General features: G+C 35.4%; 1 protein-coding gene across 5 annotated transcripts in view; it reads left to right on the top strand.

Annotated features, from left to right (window-relative positions):
- SMAD2 (SMAD family member 2) overlaps positions 1-17,962 on the top strand; it is an 89,977-nt gene that overhangs the window by 11,182 nt on the left and 60,833 nt on the right. For all 5 annotated transcript variants that reach the window (XM_036918647.2, XM_036918648.2, XM_036918645.2 and 2 more), the window contains one exon: positions 13,098-13,386. In XM_036918647.2, coding sequence (XP_036774542.1) covers positions 13,151-13,386 — 236 coding nt within the window. In that variant the 5' untranslated portion in view covers positions 13,098-13,150. The remainder of the gene's footprint in view (positions 1-13,097; positions 13,387-17,962) is intronic.

Genomic DNA, 17,962 nt, shown 5'->3' with positions numbered 1-17,962 from the left:
TTAGAAAACACAACATAAAATGATAGAAGATAAGGTTAAATGTCTCTGTAAATTGAAAGTACAATTTCAGATTAAGCTTACAGGTTAAAGGAGAATGAAAACTTGGAAAAAAAACTTAATTAAATGCTTCTTCTTAGTAGACACACCTTAGAGTACAGTCATATAGTTTCCAAGTAAAAGTTTAAAAAGATATTAGATACAATCTATGTCTTAGTTCATTCAGGCTGCTTCAACAATTCCATGTACTTCAGTGGCTTTATAAACAACAAAAATGTGTTTCTTACAGTTCTGGAGGCTAGGAAGTCTGAGTTCAAGGCGCTAGGAGATTTTGTGTTTGGTGAGGGCCAGCTTCCTATTTCATAGACATCTGTCTTTTTGTTGTAACCTCATGAGGAAGGGCACAAGGGAATTTCCCTGTGGTCTCTTTTATAAGGGCACTAATCTTCTTCTTTAGGGCTTACTCTCAAGACCTAATCACCTCCCAAAGGCCCCACCTCCAGATATGATCACATTGAGGATTAGGTTTCAATATGGGAATTTGGGGGTAGGGGGACACAAATAGTCTATAGCACTCTTTATGGTAAAGTTGACAGAATTATAAGGATAAATCAACAAATGCATAACAGGAGACTAACACATCTCTCAGTAATTAAAGAAAAAATAGATAAAAATATAAGGTTGTACAGGATTGGAAAGGTGCAGTCAAGGAAGCACACAGCAATTACAGAAGATGTATTTTCAAGTACCCATGGAATTTTACAAAAATTGGTTATGTACTAGACTTGAAAGCAAGTGTTGACAAGTTCCTAAGAATTTATGCGTACAAGTAGCATCCTTGGATCCTAGTGCAACTAACTTAGAAACATAACAGGAAGATACCAACTCCCAAATTCATAGCTGTGCATTGAAAAACCTAAATTTATGGGATGAAGAACAACTCATAGAAATTAGAAACTATTTAGAACAGAAAGGTGAATATATTGTTTATCAAAACTGGAATACAGCAAAAGTCCTGTTAGGGGAAACTTAGAACCTTAAATGTTTTATTGGTGAAGAACTAAAAATTGATGATGTAATGAGCTAAAAAAACCCAGAATGTAATGAATAGAAAAAGGAAGAAAATAAAGTTGAGAAACATAAATGAAAAAAAGAAAAGATAAAGTTGGATCCACTATACTAAAGGTGCTAAGTTGAAAAGACTCAGTTGCCAAGATTGTTAAAGGAGGAAAAGAAAGCAGAAAAATATTAGAAATGAAAAAGGGATATGACTGCAGACAAATTGACATTTTAAAACTAAAAATACTGTGGGCAGCTTTTTGCCTTCAAATTTGAAAACAGGTAGAATGGACAATTTCTAGCAAAATAAATAACCAAAATTGGCTTAAGAGTGAGAAACTAAACTAGATTATAATTAACTTAAATTCATAGTTAGAAATCTACCTGTACCAAAATAAAATCAAAATCCAAAAAAAAAAAACCCAAATGAAGACTCCAGATGGGCAAGTTCTACAAAACATATGAAGAATCAGTAATTCCACTCTTACACAAAATGTTATAGAAGAAAACACGAAAACTCATTTTGCTAGACTATAGTAATCTTGATACCCCCATGGGATATGTGTAGTATGAGAAGGGAAGTGTGTAGGCCACATCTCCTTTATGAACATGGCAGTCAAAAGTTTAGGTAAAATGGTAGTATTGCTCAAAACAAAAATTACCATAACTAATTAGGATGTGCCTCAGGAATGTAAAAATGATTAAACATGAGAAAAACCCTTAATTGAAATTCATAACATTAACACATCAAAAGAGAAAAGCCATGTGAATAATCTTGTAGGTGAAGCAAAAACTATGAGGTAAAATTCAGGACTCATTCTTGATGAAAATTCTTAGAAAACGGGGAATGTAAGAGAGCTTGCTTAATTTGAGTAAAGGGTGTTGGTTAAAACCAGACACTGAAGTGTACATATGGTATAATTCCATTTATCTGAATTTCTAGAACAGGTAAAATTAGTTTGATAGAAATCAGATCAGTAATTCCCTGGGGTTAGAAGGTAGCTTGAAAAGGGACACAAGGAAACTTTCTGGGATGATGGAATGTTTTATATCTTGATCAGGATGATGGTTACTATATGGCATAGATTTGTCAGAACTCATCAAACTTGTTACATATTTAACATCTGTGCATTTTGCATGTAAGCTGAACCTCAATGAAATTGATTTTTGAAAGTATATAAAAACCAGTATTTGTATATACAGGCAACAAACAATTTAAATTTTAAAAAGCCACCATTTAAAATGGCAACACGAACTACAAAATAACTAGAAAAAAATAAAAACGTATGTGACCCTAATGGAGAAAATTATGAGACCCATATAATTCAAAATATAAGATGTTATACTTGTGTTTATGAGTAGAGGACATAGTATCATAACTATGTCAGTTTTCCTCCACTTATTTATAAATTCAGTATCATTCCAGTTAAAATCCCAGGAGGTGAAAGAGAATTCATTTTATCAGATACCAAGACATATAGTCTGTAGCTTCAGTGATGGTTATTTACCTTGGATACAGACTAAGGGAAGAAGAAAAGCCCAGAAACACAAGTAGCATTGTAATCGCTAGGGAGAAGATATGGTATACTTAGTCGTCTTTGTTGAGGAAGGGAAGATACCTACTTCACAGCATATACAAAGATTAAGTACATTTAAGTATGAAAAGCAAAACTTTAGACTTCATGACTTTCAAAACATGGCAGCATATGGAAGGATTTTTAGGAAGGTGCTAATGTATACATAATGAGCACACTAAAGTAAAATAAGTATAGAAAAGGTCAGTTGCTGTATGAAGTTACATGTGCATGTGTAATTAACAGAACATCGCTATCCAGACTATAAATAATTTCTGTGAATTAAGACAAATGTGGTGAATGTGAACAAATGATTCAAAGGAATAGAACCCTGAAAAATCAATAAACATGAAAATATTCCCAAGCTTGTTGGTAATTAGGGATGTGCAGAACAGCAGCTCTTTATGTTGCTCCCTTTCTTTTGGCTAAATTTCAAGGGACCAGATAATGACAAGTCTTGGTGATAGTGGGTAAAATAGCAACTCATACTTCCCTGGTGGGAATGACTGTTGGTATAACCCGTGTTGACAGTATTTCGTAAAAAACCAAATGACAGTATTAAAGTTTCATATAAAATTATAAAGTTCTATTATATGGATACAGTATGTAAAAATCATATGTGCATGTCCTACCATGCAGCATTTCTACTCCTTGGTATATGTCCTAAGGCAGTGCCTTTCATATGATTTTTTTACAGACCCATTGTGGGAAATACATTTTACATGTGACAAAAACTGAATTAAAGATTTTAAAATAAATGTATGCTGTTTCCTATATTCTCTTTTATTTTCTCTATTATCAATCTTTTTTCTGCTTTCTGTTTTTTTCTTTTTAAAAGATACTTCTCAGGATCAATTAAATTGACTTGATGTTCACTAATGGTTCACAACTCAATTTGGAGAAACAGCAGAGAATAACATGGTGAAATGTCTGTTTTAAGAGAGAAAGAGACTGTGTGTGTGGTGTGAGTGAGAGGTTGCAGTATAAAATATATTTCTTACTGTGGGGCTGCTTTTCTTCATTAAAAAGTTTGAAAAGTTTCTGCCTTTGAAGAGCTCTCACATATAAGAATATTGATGCCAGACACTCATGGCAGCTTGTAAGAGAGGAAGATTAGAAACAAATAGTAGTCAGGAAAGTGGACAGTGAACTGTGATAGAGTCATTATGGAATGCTGTATGATAGCCAAAAATGGCTGCACTGGAGTTGAGGATCATGTGTGTATCAGCATGGATAGTTACAATACTGAGTGGAAAAAAAAAAACATGACAATATTAAAGTTTCATATAAATTTATAAAATTCTATTATATGGATACAGTATGCAAAAAATCTTTAAATGATCATACAGGAAAATCAGGATAGTGATTATCTCAGAATCAAGAGGGAATAGAATGAGAAAGTTACACCTAGGGAACTTCAGTTATATGCATCTATCATGTCTTAATTCTTTTTTTTTTTTCCAAGGTATCATTGATACACAATCTTATGAGCAACATTGTGGGTTCAACATTCATATTATCAAGTCCCCCCATCCCTACCCCATTGCAATCACTGTCCATCAGCGTAGTAAGATGCTGTGGAGTCATTACTTGTCTTCATTGTGCTGTACTGCCTTCCCTGTGTATCATGTCTTAATTCTTACATCTGATCAAATACTTAATACAAGATGCTTAATAGTTGATCGAGCTGGATGGGTGGCCCAAAGGTGTTCAATAGTTTTTTTTTGGATGACCGAATTATTAACTTCTTAAAAATAAACATCCCATTCATAATAAAATCTGGTACCTGGAAGAATAAAAAATTTAACAAGATGTTAATTGTATGGAGGAAATTATACAACTTACTGGTGAATATTAAGTCCAGAATAAATAAAAAATCTCATTTTCATAAATAGGAATACTGAACATTGTAATTGGTTGGTCCTCCACAAATTAAACTCATTGCCACCTCCAGTCAGAATCCAGCAGGGTTCTGGTGGTACTTGACAAGCTAAACTTAAAATAAATTTGAAAAATAAAGAGGGGGCTCACCCTAAAGATACTGAAACTTACTAGAAAGCAATAGTAAGTAAAACTGTGGTATTGGTATAGGTAAGAACAAGAACACCAATAAACAGTATGTAGAGCTCACAATCAGTTGCTTGCTTATAGGGATTTGATGTGTGACAGGAGTGGCATTGTGAATTATTAAGAAAACAATAATATGGTGCTGATAAAATAGGCTATCCTTAGAGGAGATGTTTAGATTGCTATCTTACCCCTTAAACAAAAACAAATTCCTGATAAATTAGAAACTTCAAATCATCAGGCTACTTACTCATGCCTTGGCTTCCTCATCTGCGAGTAATAGTACCTGCCCCCATGGATTCTTATGAGGATTAAATGAGTTACTGCTACCTAATTGTTAGGCTCAGGGGTTGCTGTCATAGAGTAAGCACTCCGTAAATGTTTCCTTATTGTGTTTGGGGACTTAACTTACTTAGATAGGGATTTATTTAAAAAGCAAAGTTGTGTTATAAAAGATTTTAGATTAAAATATAAATCTGTGTATTCTAAAAGACAATGTAAGAAAATGAAAAACATTCTAAGAGTTTAGACATTCTTGTAATATTCAGTGATAGGGTTTATATCAGAATTAAAACAGCAGAAACAGCACAGTTGAAGACTGCAAAGAATATGAACTGTATTAATAAAACAGAGAATGCTACTTGTAAAACTACATTATACATTTTTAATAATTTGAAGGCTGTATTTGCTAGTTCAGGATAATCAGACCTCTTACTTAGCTGAAACTTTCCAGTGAGTAATCTTAGAATCCCAGTTTTACTAAGATGTTACTTGAGAAGAAGCTTTCTTAGCTGTAAAGATAAAGTCTTCCTATTCTGTTGAAACTTGCATTACATAAGTATTACTTCTTGCTGGAATTAGGAACAATTAATATCAGCTTATTTTTTAATTCTTGTAGATGTTGGGGAAAAGATTCTAACGAGTGCAGACCTTGCTGCCACACTATTGAAGGAAATCTGTATATTCTGTAAATGACTTGCTTATATTTTGATAACTCCATCATAAATTTAGTTTTCTTATTTTCTTATTTCATTTTGTCTTCAACTTGGAACATATTGACATTGATTCCTTGTAAAAACTTAAATTCAGTCTGACTTACATTTCAAAACTATTGGCTTAATATGATACCTTAATTATTTAAAATGCTCACCTGGTTGAAATCAGCATTACTGTAAAACTGTTTTATTGAATAATTTAAAGATTCTCTGGAGATAAATAGCTAGGTGTCAAGTCAATCATGGCTACTAAGATATGACAAGTTAAGATTGATAGGTTCAGTGATTGCATGTTCTAAAGTGGTCATAACTGCTGTTCTAAGACAGGGGATGCTGAAATCATGTGGCAGTACTAGGTCATGAGGTCATTCAGATGACCCAGAATAGATTTAAACTTTTCATGTTTTCATTTCCATGAAGAAAATAAAATGGTTTTATAGACTTTTAGATCCCCAAGAATACATCTCAACTCATAAGAAACATTTATCCTAACAAAAGTGTAACAGAATACTCAGTTTCTTCCTACCCTGGGAAACCCTTTCCTTTTGTCTGGTTATGTAAAGATTTAGTTTCTATTTGTTTTCTTAGGCTGAATTCTCCTGGATGGATTCATTGAACCAAAGGTGTAGATACTTAAAGATAGATTCCTGTTACATTTTGCTTGTTCTATCAGTTTTGTACAAGGAACAGAGATCTCCTCATGTAACTCAAATAATTTTGTTCTAAAGATAAAATTGGTATGGACATCAGCAGGACCTGGAGAGTCCTGGGAACCAAGCGTTAGAGACTGGCTGCTCTGCTTTTCTGCAAGAGTAGTTGTCTCTGCCTTGCTTGGGCACTACCCTCTCTCGTATTCTCTGGTGCTTCCTGATCATGTGATGAACACGGTTACGTGTATAAAGGCATGGATGATACTAACCTTGAAACCTTATTCCTGATCACATTTGCTTCTCTGTGTTCCAAATAGTAATTAGTGTATCACTTGCTGCTCAGTTCCATTAGTTAGCAGTAGTACCTTTGAATTCTCCTTTTCCCTAAACTGTCCACGTCCAGTTGGTCCATAACGTACACAAACTGTATCTAAAATAACTAATACTTTTATCAGTAGCAATTTCTTGTTTGCAGCTTTTAAACCTGGGCCGTAACTCCTAAAACATTGCCTTTCTGTAGAAAACATGCTGAACTTTCTGCCTCTTGTACTCTCCTCAGAGTTCTGCTCTCCCGTCGCTTCCGCGATACCTCTCCCTTCCAAAGGTTAATAAGCATGTCCTCTGCGGTCAGATAAGACTGTCACATGGTATTGAGGTTTATATAGGTGGCTCCCCTACAGCACAGAATAGGAATTAAGCAGAAGCCAAAGGTAGCTAAGTGTACCTGTAGCTGCCTGGTAGTCCCAGACGCCTGCTTTGTTGGATTATTACATGTGTTTGATGGAGTTTAGTTGTGTTTGCTTTGTTCTGTCAAGTTGTAGTTGTATATGCTATAGTGCTTATTTATGTGTGTTACAGAGTCTACCACTGTAGACAGCTTAACAGTGCTGCTGTCAATTCTTACCTTACAATTGCCTAACTGAGCAAACTTCACTTTCCCACTGTTTCTGTACTGCTAAAGAAAGTCACGTATTGGCTCCTTCCAGTTGTTAGTGTTTCAACCACAGCTGGACTATAAAGGGTACCAGGGCAGCAATGAGATGCCCATTAAATTAAGGGTTTCCATGGCCAAATAAATTTATGAAATTTAGTAGCCCACTCCTTTTTTGTTCTGGAGCAGTATTCCTTTGTATGAATATACCACAACTGTTTGTTTAGTATTCTTGATACTAGGGCTGTTTCCAGTTTTGACTTGTGAATATGGCTGCTGTCAACATTCTTATGCAAGTTGCTTTGTGGACATAAGTTTTCATTTTTCTTGACTGTGTAGGAGTGGAATTGTGATAAAGGGTAGTTTAAGTTTTAACTTTTTAGGAACTTGGCCATTTTTTCAAAGGGTACCATTTTTAGACTCCCATCAACAATGTATTGAGTGTTCAGTTATCCATGTGATGGGCTGAATAGTGGACCCCACAGACATCCAGGTCCTAATTCCCAGAACCAGTGAGTATTATTTTGTATGGTGAAAGGGACTTTCCAGATGTGATTATGGATCTTGAGATAGGGAGCTTTTCGTGGAATAGCTGGATAAGCCCTAAGTGTAATCACAAGTGTCCTGATAAGGAGGGTAGAGGGAGGTTTGACCATGGAAGGAGAGGGCAGCAGAGATGGGAGTGAGGTGCTTTGAAGATGGAGGGGTGGGGCACAAGTCAAGGAACATAGAAGGCCATTAGCAGTTATGGATTCTCCTCTCAGACCTTCGGGGAAGAACCAGTCCTGAGAATACCTTGACTTTCTTTAATTCATTGAAACTCATTTTGGTAAATCTGTGTTGTTTTAAGGCACTGAGTTTTATCATATAGGAAACTGATATCCTTCATATCCTCACTAACATTTATGGTGTTAGAATATTTTTAAATCATTTGTAGATGGTGTGAAGTATTCTTACATTGTGGTTTTAATTTGAATTTTCCTGAAGATCACTGATACTAAACACTCCTTAATGTGTTTATTGGCTATACCTGTATCCCCTTTCATGAAATATCTGTAATTTGTTCTGTTCCTATTTTTTAAAAAAATTGAGTTCATCTTTTTCTTTGATTTGCAGTTCTTTATATATTCTAGGTATCAGTCTTTTGTCAGATAGACATACAGTAAATATTTTTTCTCTAGCCTGTGAGTTGCCTACTCATTTTTAATGGTGTTTTTTGATAAGTAGCCATTTTAAATTTTGATTTAATTTTGAGGTTTGCTTATTTTTATTTTCTTTTGTGGTTAGTGCTTTTTATTTCTTAAGGGCATAAAGGTATTTTGTGTTTTCCTCTAAGCTTAAGAGTCTTCTTTCCTATTGAAGATAGTGTAAATAGTGGTTGAGGCTTATTATTTTCCATATTCTTGAAAAGTTGTTGAAAAGTAGGTTGACTTGGTGCCTTGGTGGAAAATGAGTTGACTATATATGTATGGGTCTAATTCTGGACTCTCTTCTATTTGACCTATTTATCTTGTGCCCATTCTATACTCTTGAAAACTAGGCTTTTTATTAAGTCTTGAAATAAGCTGGTACAAATCCTCTAATATCCTTTCTCTTTTTTCAAGATTGGTTTGGTTATTGTAGAACTCTCTTGTGTCCATAGGAATTTTAGCATCAGCATATCAATTTCTTAAAAAAAAACAGTCCTGCTGGAATTTTTGATAGGGTTATGTTGAATTTACATATCAAACTGGGATGGATGGACATTTAAATAGAATTGAGTCTTCCAGTCGGTGAACACAGTCTTGTCATTTCAGTCTTTGTTTTCTCTTAGCATTTTTTGCAGTTCTAGTGTAGAGGTCTTGACTATCTTTTTTTAGATTGATCTGTAGATTTTGTTGTTACAGTTGTAACTGCTATTTCTTTAAATTTCATTTTCCAATTGTTCTTTGTATGTAGAAACACTCCATTTTTTATCTTTTATCTTAAAACTTTGCTATATTCACCTACTAATTTTACTGTTTTTGTAGATTCCATACAGTTTTCCATAGACATAATTATATCTCCAGATAATATAATTATTTCATTCCAATCTTTATGCCTTTTATTTCTCTTTTCTGGCCAGTACATCTAGTGCATTGTTAAATAGAAATGGTAACAGTGGGCACTCTTGTCTTATTCCCAATCATAAGGGAAGGGAATTTCGCTATTACATATATTGCTGCTCTAGTTTTTCATAGATGTCCTTTTTCAGAGTGAAGAATTTCTTCCTTTTTCTAGTTTTCTGAGAGTTTTTAATCATGGATATTAAACTAACACTGTCAAATACGCCCCCCTCCCCCCCCAGCATCAGTCAAGAGAATTGTAGGGGTTTTTCTCCTTTGTACTGTAAATGAGGTGCTAATATTTTTGTTTTTAAATATTAAACCAGTTTTGCTCCTTGGGGTTAGCCCTCCCTTGATGATGATGTATTACCTTTACTGTATATTTACTGTATGTGATTTGCTAATATTTTGTTACAGACTTTTCTGTCTAGTAGTTGCAGATCTTTGCCTTAAATTAGTGCAGGATCTTGGGCCCTGACAGTTTCTTGCTCCTGTCCCAGTGTCAGATAGCTTTTTCTTCTCACTCTTCAGCATCAGTGTACCTTTGTCAGAAGCGGGGTGGTGGCAGTGTTTCTTACCTTCTTCTAGCACTAGACTCCGGTTATTGTTACATGGTGAAAGGCCTGTTTGTTTGTGGGAGGTAGGCAAGTAGGTTCTGCTTCCTGCCTCACACTCCCTCCTCCCCTCTCCCCCTCCCCCAAAAGTACATAGTGGAGTCAGGGGTCAGGGGATCTTTTCCCTTGGACCTTGCGTATGGGAGACTTTCTTGTATCTCTCCTCCTGATTGAAGGCTTTCGGTTCATATGAGATGCCACTAAGGAGGAGGCACTGTCTCCTGTCTCTTGCCACATGCCAGTTTTTTTCAAGAGGTCTTAGTCGAGGTCCTTGGAAAAGAGAATGAGTGCTGATTCCCCTTCTGTCTGAGTTTTCCAGGGATTAACTGTCATCGTAGCTGACACTCAGCCTTTTTCTTTAATATTCAGCAGGTTGACTATAACTATGTTTCCTTTGCATCTTTGGGTTGATATCTATTGTCATTTTTGAAAAGTTCTTGACCATTATGTCTTCATATATTTTTTCTGCCCCATTTTCTCTTTCATCTCCTTCTGGGACTCCAATTAAACCCAATTGACATTTGGTCTTGCATGTTCTGTTTTTTTTTCCCCCCTGTTTTTCAGTTTGGGTACTTAAATTTGGCTTGTGTTCACAGGTTCACTGCTTATTTCTGTCTGTTATTAAATTCACCTAAAGAGATCTTTAATCTCTGATACTGTACTCTTCATTTCAGATGTCTCCGTATGATCCTTTATAGCCTCAGTGACTATGATGAAACTTTCCATTTCATTGTGCATGTTGTCTCTCTTCTATCAGATCCTTTAGTCATTTTTGTCAGTTATTTTAAAGTCTGTGATAATTTCATCTGTGTCCTCCCTAATATTAATGATTTCATCTTTTTTGACTGGTTTGCTGCTCTCTTCTTTTGTCTGGTAATTTTTTATTGAATGCTGCACATTTGTGTAAAAACAGTAAAGGTTGAAGTAAATATTATTTACCTCCAGAAAGTGGCCCATCCTTTCTTGTGTTATTTTGATAAGATATTTTGGTAAGATGTGTAGTCAAGCTAGTTTTGGGCTTCACTACAAAGTTTAATTAGTTCAAGTATTTTGAGAATAGTATTAAAACTTTACTTTATGCAGGACTTGTCTGAATGTAAGTTCAGTTATCTCTTTGTGCTTTATATCTTTCTGAATCCTGGGCAATTTCTCTGCTTTACAGCCCAGCTGTTGGTTTCTTGGCCATTACAGAGTTCTGGGCAGTTCTCTAGTCCTGTCTAGTGAGGTCCGTCTCTACTAGTTGTACCTTCTAGGGGTTCTTTTCAGCAGTCCTTCACCAGGCCAGCTTTGGTAGTTCAATGTTCAGAGTTCCTGGGTGAAGTTTTTTCCTCTCCTGTCCCACCTCAACCCCAAGAGTGCCTAGAGTCTCTTGGATTGATTTCTTTCACTTCCCCTGCTCATTTCTCCTCCTCTACATTGAGAACAGGTTCCTTGCATTTGAAGGAGACCATAAGCTTCTTATGGCTTCTCAGCTTTCCAGGCCTGTCCCTTGACCTTTGGCATATTTTGGCAAGTACTTGGTGAAGACCTGTGGGAATGAGTATTTGGGTGGTGTGGGTTTTCTCTGTGAAATCTTTGGAATTCTAGTGTTTTGTCAGCCTACGTGTTCTGTTAAAACTTATTAAAGTTTGGGCTGGTTTCCCCTTATTCTCACGTTTGGTGGCTTTCTCTGCCAGGAAAGAGACCACTGTGGGCCTCTTTTCTACCAAGGCTCAACTTTCTGCAATTTAGTTCCATTTAGGTTACGTTGCATCCTTAACTCTCGTGGGTTCAGGAAAACCATGCTCTTAACAAACTTAGCTGACTTGTTTTGATAGGGTGACAGATTCTGTTGTGGTTGTCTACATCCTCATTAGAAGTGGAACTCCTCTCATGGTCTGCTTTTTAGTATATAGTCTGGCAAATACCTGATAAAATTTATTTCACTCTAGTTGATTTTCCATAGTATTTCTCAGAGTTAGGTTTCTTAGTTTTTTATCATTTTCCACAAACCTGAACTCTTCAGTTCAGTCCTCAAGTGGTAAATGACCTTCCCTCTTATTTTGAGATTAAAGTAATTGATCTTAGGGTATTGTGGAGTGTGTGGGAAGTATTTGTGGTAGGTACATAGAAAACTAAGCAAGTGAAAAGCTAAGGTAATTTACTTGGGAAAAGAAAGAGATGTACAAAAAGGAAAATGTTATTAGATAGTAATTTGCTATTAATCTCATAAGGTACAAAAACTACACTTGGGAGATAATTATTTTTAAGGTTGGAGAAAAGTGAGTGATTGTGATGTACATCCTCATTTTCCACAGAAAAATCAACAGATAATGCCCAGACTTGGTATTTCAAGGGATACCACTATAAGCCTATTACTGAGGTATAAAATAGCAAGAATAAAAGTTAAAAGGTTTTAAAGAATGGTACACCAATGTAAGAAGAGGAACTGTAGTTCACTTTACTCACTATATACATTTTTACTTAAATAAAAATGAAAAGATGTTTGTAAAAAGAGGCTTAAATAAAAGCTTCTCAAGGGGTAGCAAAAGTAAACCAAACCTTTTCTTCAGAAACTCTACTTACCTTTATTTCTTTATTCTTATTGTCTACCTCAGAGGTAAACTTGTTTACATTTTCCCTTATAATTTCAGGTTTTACTGTGTGATCCTTGTTCAGTCAAGTAGGAAAGTTTAAAACTTTGGGGAGAATGGGCTAGTAAGTTTTTTTCTATATATGCTTGTTAAGTGTTCTGAGAATAGATGGAAGTTCTAAAAAGTGAGAAAAACTTTTTGGTGAAAATAATTACTGACTATTAAAAGTTTAAAGTAGTATTGTTAATGGTAGACTTGTCCATTGTTGTTAACATAAATTTGCTTGCAAAATTTATTTGCAAAATTACTGTATTTGCCCATTTATAATATTGTCTTATTTTTATAAGGGTTTGTTTCCACAGTGTGTTTAAATTAGTAGAAACATTTTCATGGGTGAAAAAAATAACTTCTGAAAGTCTGTTGTGTCTGAAACTCTGTTGTGAAAGTAATAATTTGAATTTCTATCTCATTTTGTAATTTGCTTTCAATATTATGTTGAAATTATCACTTGATTTGAAAGTTAGCCTCTAAATATTCTCTGTATCTCTCCTAGGTTAGATAAAGGAGAGTATTTTCTTAGTGTGGATTGCTGCCTTTGGTAAGAACATGTCGTCCATCTTGCCATTCACTCCACCAGTTGTGAAGAGACTGCTGGGATGGAAGAAATCAGCTGGTGGATCTGGAGGAGCAGGTGGAGGAGAGCAGAATGGACAGGAAGAAAAGTGGTGTGAAAAAGCAGTTAAAAGTTTGGTGAAGAAGCTAAAGAAAACGGGACGATTAGATGAGCTTGAGAAAGCCATCACTACCCAAAACTGTAATACTAAATGTGTCACCATACCAAGGTAAGTGTTGATAGATCAGAAATTTGATGGTCACATTGTTGAAAATTGCTTAAAGGACTCTGAAGTAAAGTTACTGAAATTTTATTACTTTCAAGTCACCTGTAAATAGTGATTATTAAAATATGACAGCTATTTTTAACCTGTCATATTAATTTTGCTTGACTAGTTAAGACTTGTTTATTTTACAAAATATTACTTGAACAGGGAGAAGGTTTACTCCAGTAAAATAAAATACTTAGGTTACAAAGTTTGATCTTTATATTTTCATTTATCTCCATGTTATCCTAATTTCTGTGATTTAATGACATTTGAATAAAGATTCAAAGCTTTTTCTATCACTAGTGATTGATAGTTTTCTCCCCCATTGGTCAAAACTTCAGTCAGTAAGGAGTTAACAGAGACTGCAAACACTGATGAATTTTATATAATTTTTGTTTGAGTTGTAGCATTACTTCCAAGAAAGAACAAAAGAGGAGGCAGCTTCTTAGGTGCACAGGTCTTTTATTGCAAGGAACTATTTATGAAGAGGTTGAAGTTCTATTAGTGTAAATTTAATAATTTACAGATAAGTACCACCGTCAGAAAGACTATTTTTTAAAAATAAAGTAGCTGGTGGTTTTCAAGTGTTTCAGTACTATTTGTATGCATTACAGTTTTTTGGGGAGCTCAGAGCTACTTTCCAAGTAGCTTGTTGTTTCGGAGGATCTAAAACATTTTCTAAAATGATAGCAGAGTCATATATGTAGACTAGCTAGCATGTAGCATGTGAAACGATTCTACCTGACATGTTTCCACTGAGCTTTGGGAAATGCACATTGGATGCCTGCTGATTAATAGACACCAGTAACACCATCCTATTTACTTGTAAATACCAATAGTAGAATATTTTCTGCCTTGTTTGGTAGATAATCCATTTCTTTTACCTTACTTGTTTCATGTATATCTTAAATAAGGGTCACTTTTCTTGGTTTAATCTTTTGTTCTACAAATGCTTATGAGTGCCTGCTGTGTGCAAGACACTGTTTCTAGGCAAAGTATGAACAAAACACAAAATTCCTGCCCTCCTGAGGGATAGATGTACACAGTAAACAAGTGGACAAATTCGTATAATTTGAGATGGTAATGAGTGCGAAGAAGGCAGTGACTGAGGGATAAAAAAGCTGCTTTGGATTGGATTGTGACACTTAAGGTGAGCTTTGAGAAGTAGCAGCTAGCCAAGGGAAGAGGTCTTGGCAGAGAAAAGAGCCAGTGTAAAGATGCTGAGGTGGCAAGTAGCTTGTTGTTTCGGAGGATCTAAAACCACAGTAGAGGTGCAGTCATGCAAAATGAGTACAGAACTTGGAAGGAGTCAGATCATATAGGGCATCATAGGGTACTCTGGGAGTTTGAATTTTATTGTAAATATAATAGCAATTTTTTATGTAAATTAATTTTTATTTTATTTTATTTTGGTATCATTAATCTACAATTACATGAAGAATATTATGTTTACTAGGCTCCCCCCTTCACCAAGTCCCCCCCCCACACCCCTTCACAGTCACTGTCCATCAACATGGTAAATTAATCTTTTAAAGGATTTTTTATATTTACATTTTGCAGAGGTCACTGACTGCTGAGACAAGTGGTGGGGGATAGTGGTGTGTGTGTGTGATAGACTGGGTGGTGGGTCTGGAAGCAGGGAAATCAGTAGGCTGTTAAGTAGTCTGAGAGGCTGGAGGCTGGACTGGCGTGGTAGCTGTGCTAAGTCAAAGTGGTCAGATTTGGATGGAAGTGGAACTGAAAGTACTTGGTAATGAATTGGCTAAGGAACTAAGTCAAGCTGTGTTTGTTAAATTTTCATTGTATAGCATCTGGTATTTCAGTTTGATAAACAGGTATTAAATACTCACTACATGTGCAAGTGCTCTTCCTTCTTGGAGTTAAAATACAGTCTTTACTCCTGAGTTGCTTGCTTTCTAGTAAGGGGGATAAACTTTAAAAAATAAAAAAAGAATTTTATAAGGTGCAGTGGGTGTTAGGAAAGATGTATGCTCAGGGAGCTGTGTCCAAAGGAGAGGAGCTTTGCCTTCTTTGTGGCTGTTGACAGTTTCCTCCTGGAGAAAGATTGGTGCCTGGGCTGAATCTTGATGGATGTGAAGGAGGCATTTAGACAGAAGTCTGCTTCATCCAGAGTGGTGCTGTGGAATTGAGAGTGTGGCAGTTGTCCTGGGGAGTGTGAAGTGGGAGGCAGGAAATGGCAGGAGTGGGACTGTGTAGGTCTCCAGGAAGCCCAGCATGCTGCCGCAGGAGTTCACAGTGACTGAGTGTGGCTGGGGGAGGGTGAAGGCGTTGAGGAGTTTTAGTAAAGACTTCTAAGTCTGATTGATTTTAAGTACAGCATCTGGCTCTAGGGAGGAAAATCGTTGTGAGACTGTCAAGTGTGGAGTCAGGGAGACCAGTTAGTACATTATCTCCTTCATCAAAGGGAGCTGTGTGAGCCAAGAAGAATTGGAGCCATGGTATTGCACAGCTTCATCTAAGGCTCAAATTGCCTTGGCAGTGAGATTATTGACAGAGCAGAGCCTGAGAGTAGAGTCTGCAAATCGTGTCCTTTAAGGAGATAAGTAGGTAGCAACCTGATGATTGAAATGTATAGACATGGGTATTTAAACCATGGAGGTCATCCTAGTCAAATTTCTTTTCCTTGTTTTCCATTCTTCTTTTTATAGCTGGTCTTTCATGTTCTAGGGCTTTTCATCTTGAAAAAAATTTTTTTCTAACCTTTGACCTGAGAAATGAAAGTGAAGTAGTTTTCCATTGTCTTATTTTTTACTATCAAAAGTTCCTTGAAGCTTAGAAACTTACTTGTCTAATTTGGTGAGTTTTTTAAATTACTGCAAGAAATATGAATTTGTTAATATTGGTTCTCAAAAAATTTAAGCTTCTTACACTGTGGTTTGGTGCTATATATTTTATAAAGTTTGTTTTTAGTCGAACAGTTATATCGTGTCAGATTATTAGTTACTTCTTAACTGCTAAGTGTCCTTAAATGTTTAGTCAACTATGGGGGTGGAAAGGATCCATTACGCATAAATCTAAACCATAGTTAAAACAAAATAATCTAAAACATTTTATACAAAATGAACTTACCATAACTTACTAACTTAAAATTGTAGCTGTTCATAAAGTACTTTAAGGTTTTACAAACCTAAAAATACAAATAAGTTCAACTGATGAACATGAAACAAATTACTTAATTTAAAAAAATGGCAATTATTTTCTGTTAAAATACCTGTTTTGTTGACTCTTCACAAAGTTTTTAACACCTCCTGATGTTAGAGTGGGACTCAGTTTAAGGAAACCACAGGCCTGGCTTTATGTCCCTCCCCCCACCTCACATAATGAATCTGCCTTCATTGCTTTGTCTATGAAGGGATAGCATCTGCAGTTACTGTAGGTGTCATGGCTTCCTTCCACTGTTGTATATGGTGACAGTGATTCATGGGTAGAAACTATTAACGTGTTAAGCTGCAATGAGCTGAAAAGCACAAAAAAAGTTTCATGAAGCTTTTCCATCTCAAACATTTTTAAGACTGAGAAATGAAAGATACCTCTGTCATAAAACCAGAATGTCAATTGATATTTAAGGTAATGAATCAGAAGTAAAAATGGCTTTCGGTGCATATTATCTGTCGTAAAGCAAACCCAAACTGCAGTGGGGATGGAAACAGTAAACTTAAAAGCATAAGGCTCTGAGGTCTAAAATGGCAATTCAATAAATGTATGGGAATGCACAGTTCATTTTCATCAGTGTAAATTATAAAGGCTTTCCTAAGGTGGCACTTAGACAGTGTAATCACATTTTTGATTTGTCATCCTTAAGGTAACAATCAGGAATATAGCCAAAAATTTCTGATGCTCATTTCAATTTTTTCCTAATATTTTTTATATAAAACAAAAAGTATGAAAACTACTTTTATAGCCAACACAGTTAAATGTTTATATAGCACTTTTTGGCAATACTTGAACTCTTCTAGTCTTTAGTGTTTTACCCTTTGTGGTCAGTTTTTCACTGCCCTATTAAAGGGCAATTATATTTTCATTTTCTTAATTTCTTTTGAAAAATGCATAGTTATACCTGTTTCTTCATTCAAAAAGTATGTTCCTTAAAAACATAAGGTGGTATGTGCGTACATGTTTAAAAATTTAGCCACAGATTTTACAGTGGAAAAATGCCTCTTTCCTATCCTTGTTGTCACTGTATTGTCACCAACTTGTCTTCTTTAGGGATAATTGTATTACTGGTGCCTTATGTATCCTTCCAGGATAATGTTTCTTTTTAATGTTGTCACTGACTTTTGGATTTTGTTTTCCATCTTCTAAATTTTTAAACAGAGTAATTAAAATGAACTTTATGCAGATGGTCATCTTTTATTTCTAACTTCATATTCCTACTCTTTTAACTTCTCTGGATTACCCAGAAAGAATTAAAAACATGTCTTTTAAAACGCAAACTATGGTATCCTTTAATTCTTTTTCAATTAGTGCTTTTTCATTGTTTCAGAAGAGAGTAGGAGTAATTCTTCCTTAGACATAC

Source organism: Manis pentadactyla, chromosome 6 (assembly GCF_030020395.1).
Source record: "Manis pentadactyla isolate mManPen7 chromosome 6, mManPen7.hap1, whole genome shotgun sequence".
Taxonomy (NCBI): domain Eukaryota; kingdom Metazoa; phylum Chordata; class Mammalia; order Pholidota; family Manidae; genus Manis; species Manis pentadactyla.
The sequence above is the reverse complement of the archived record's forward strand: the minus strand, read 5'-3'. Positions and strand labels throughout refer to the sequence as shown.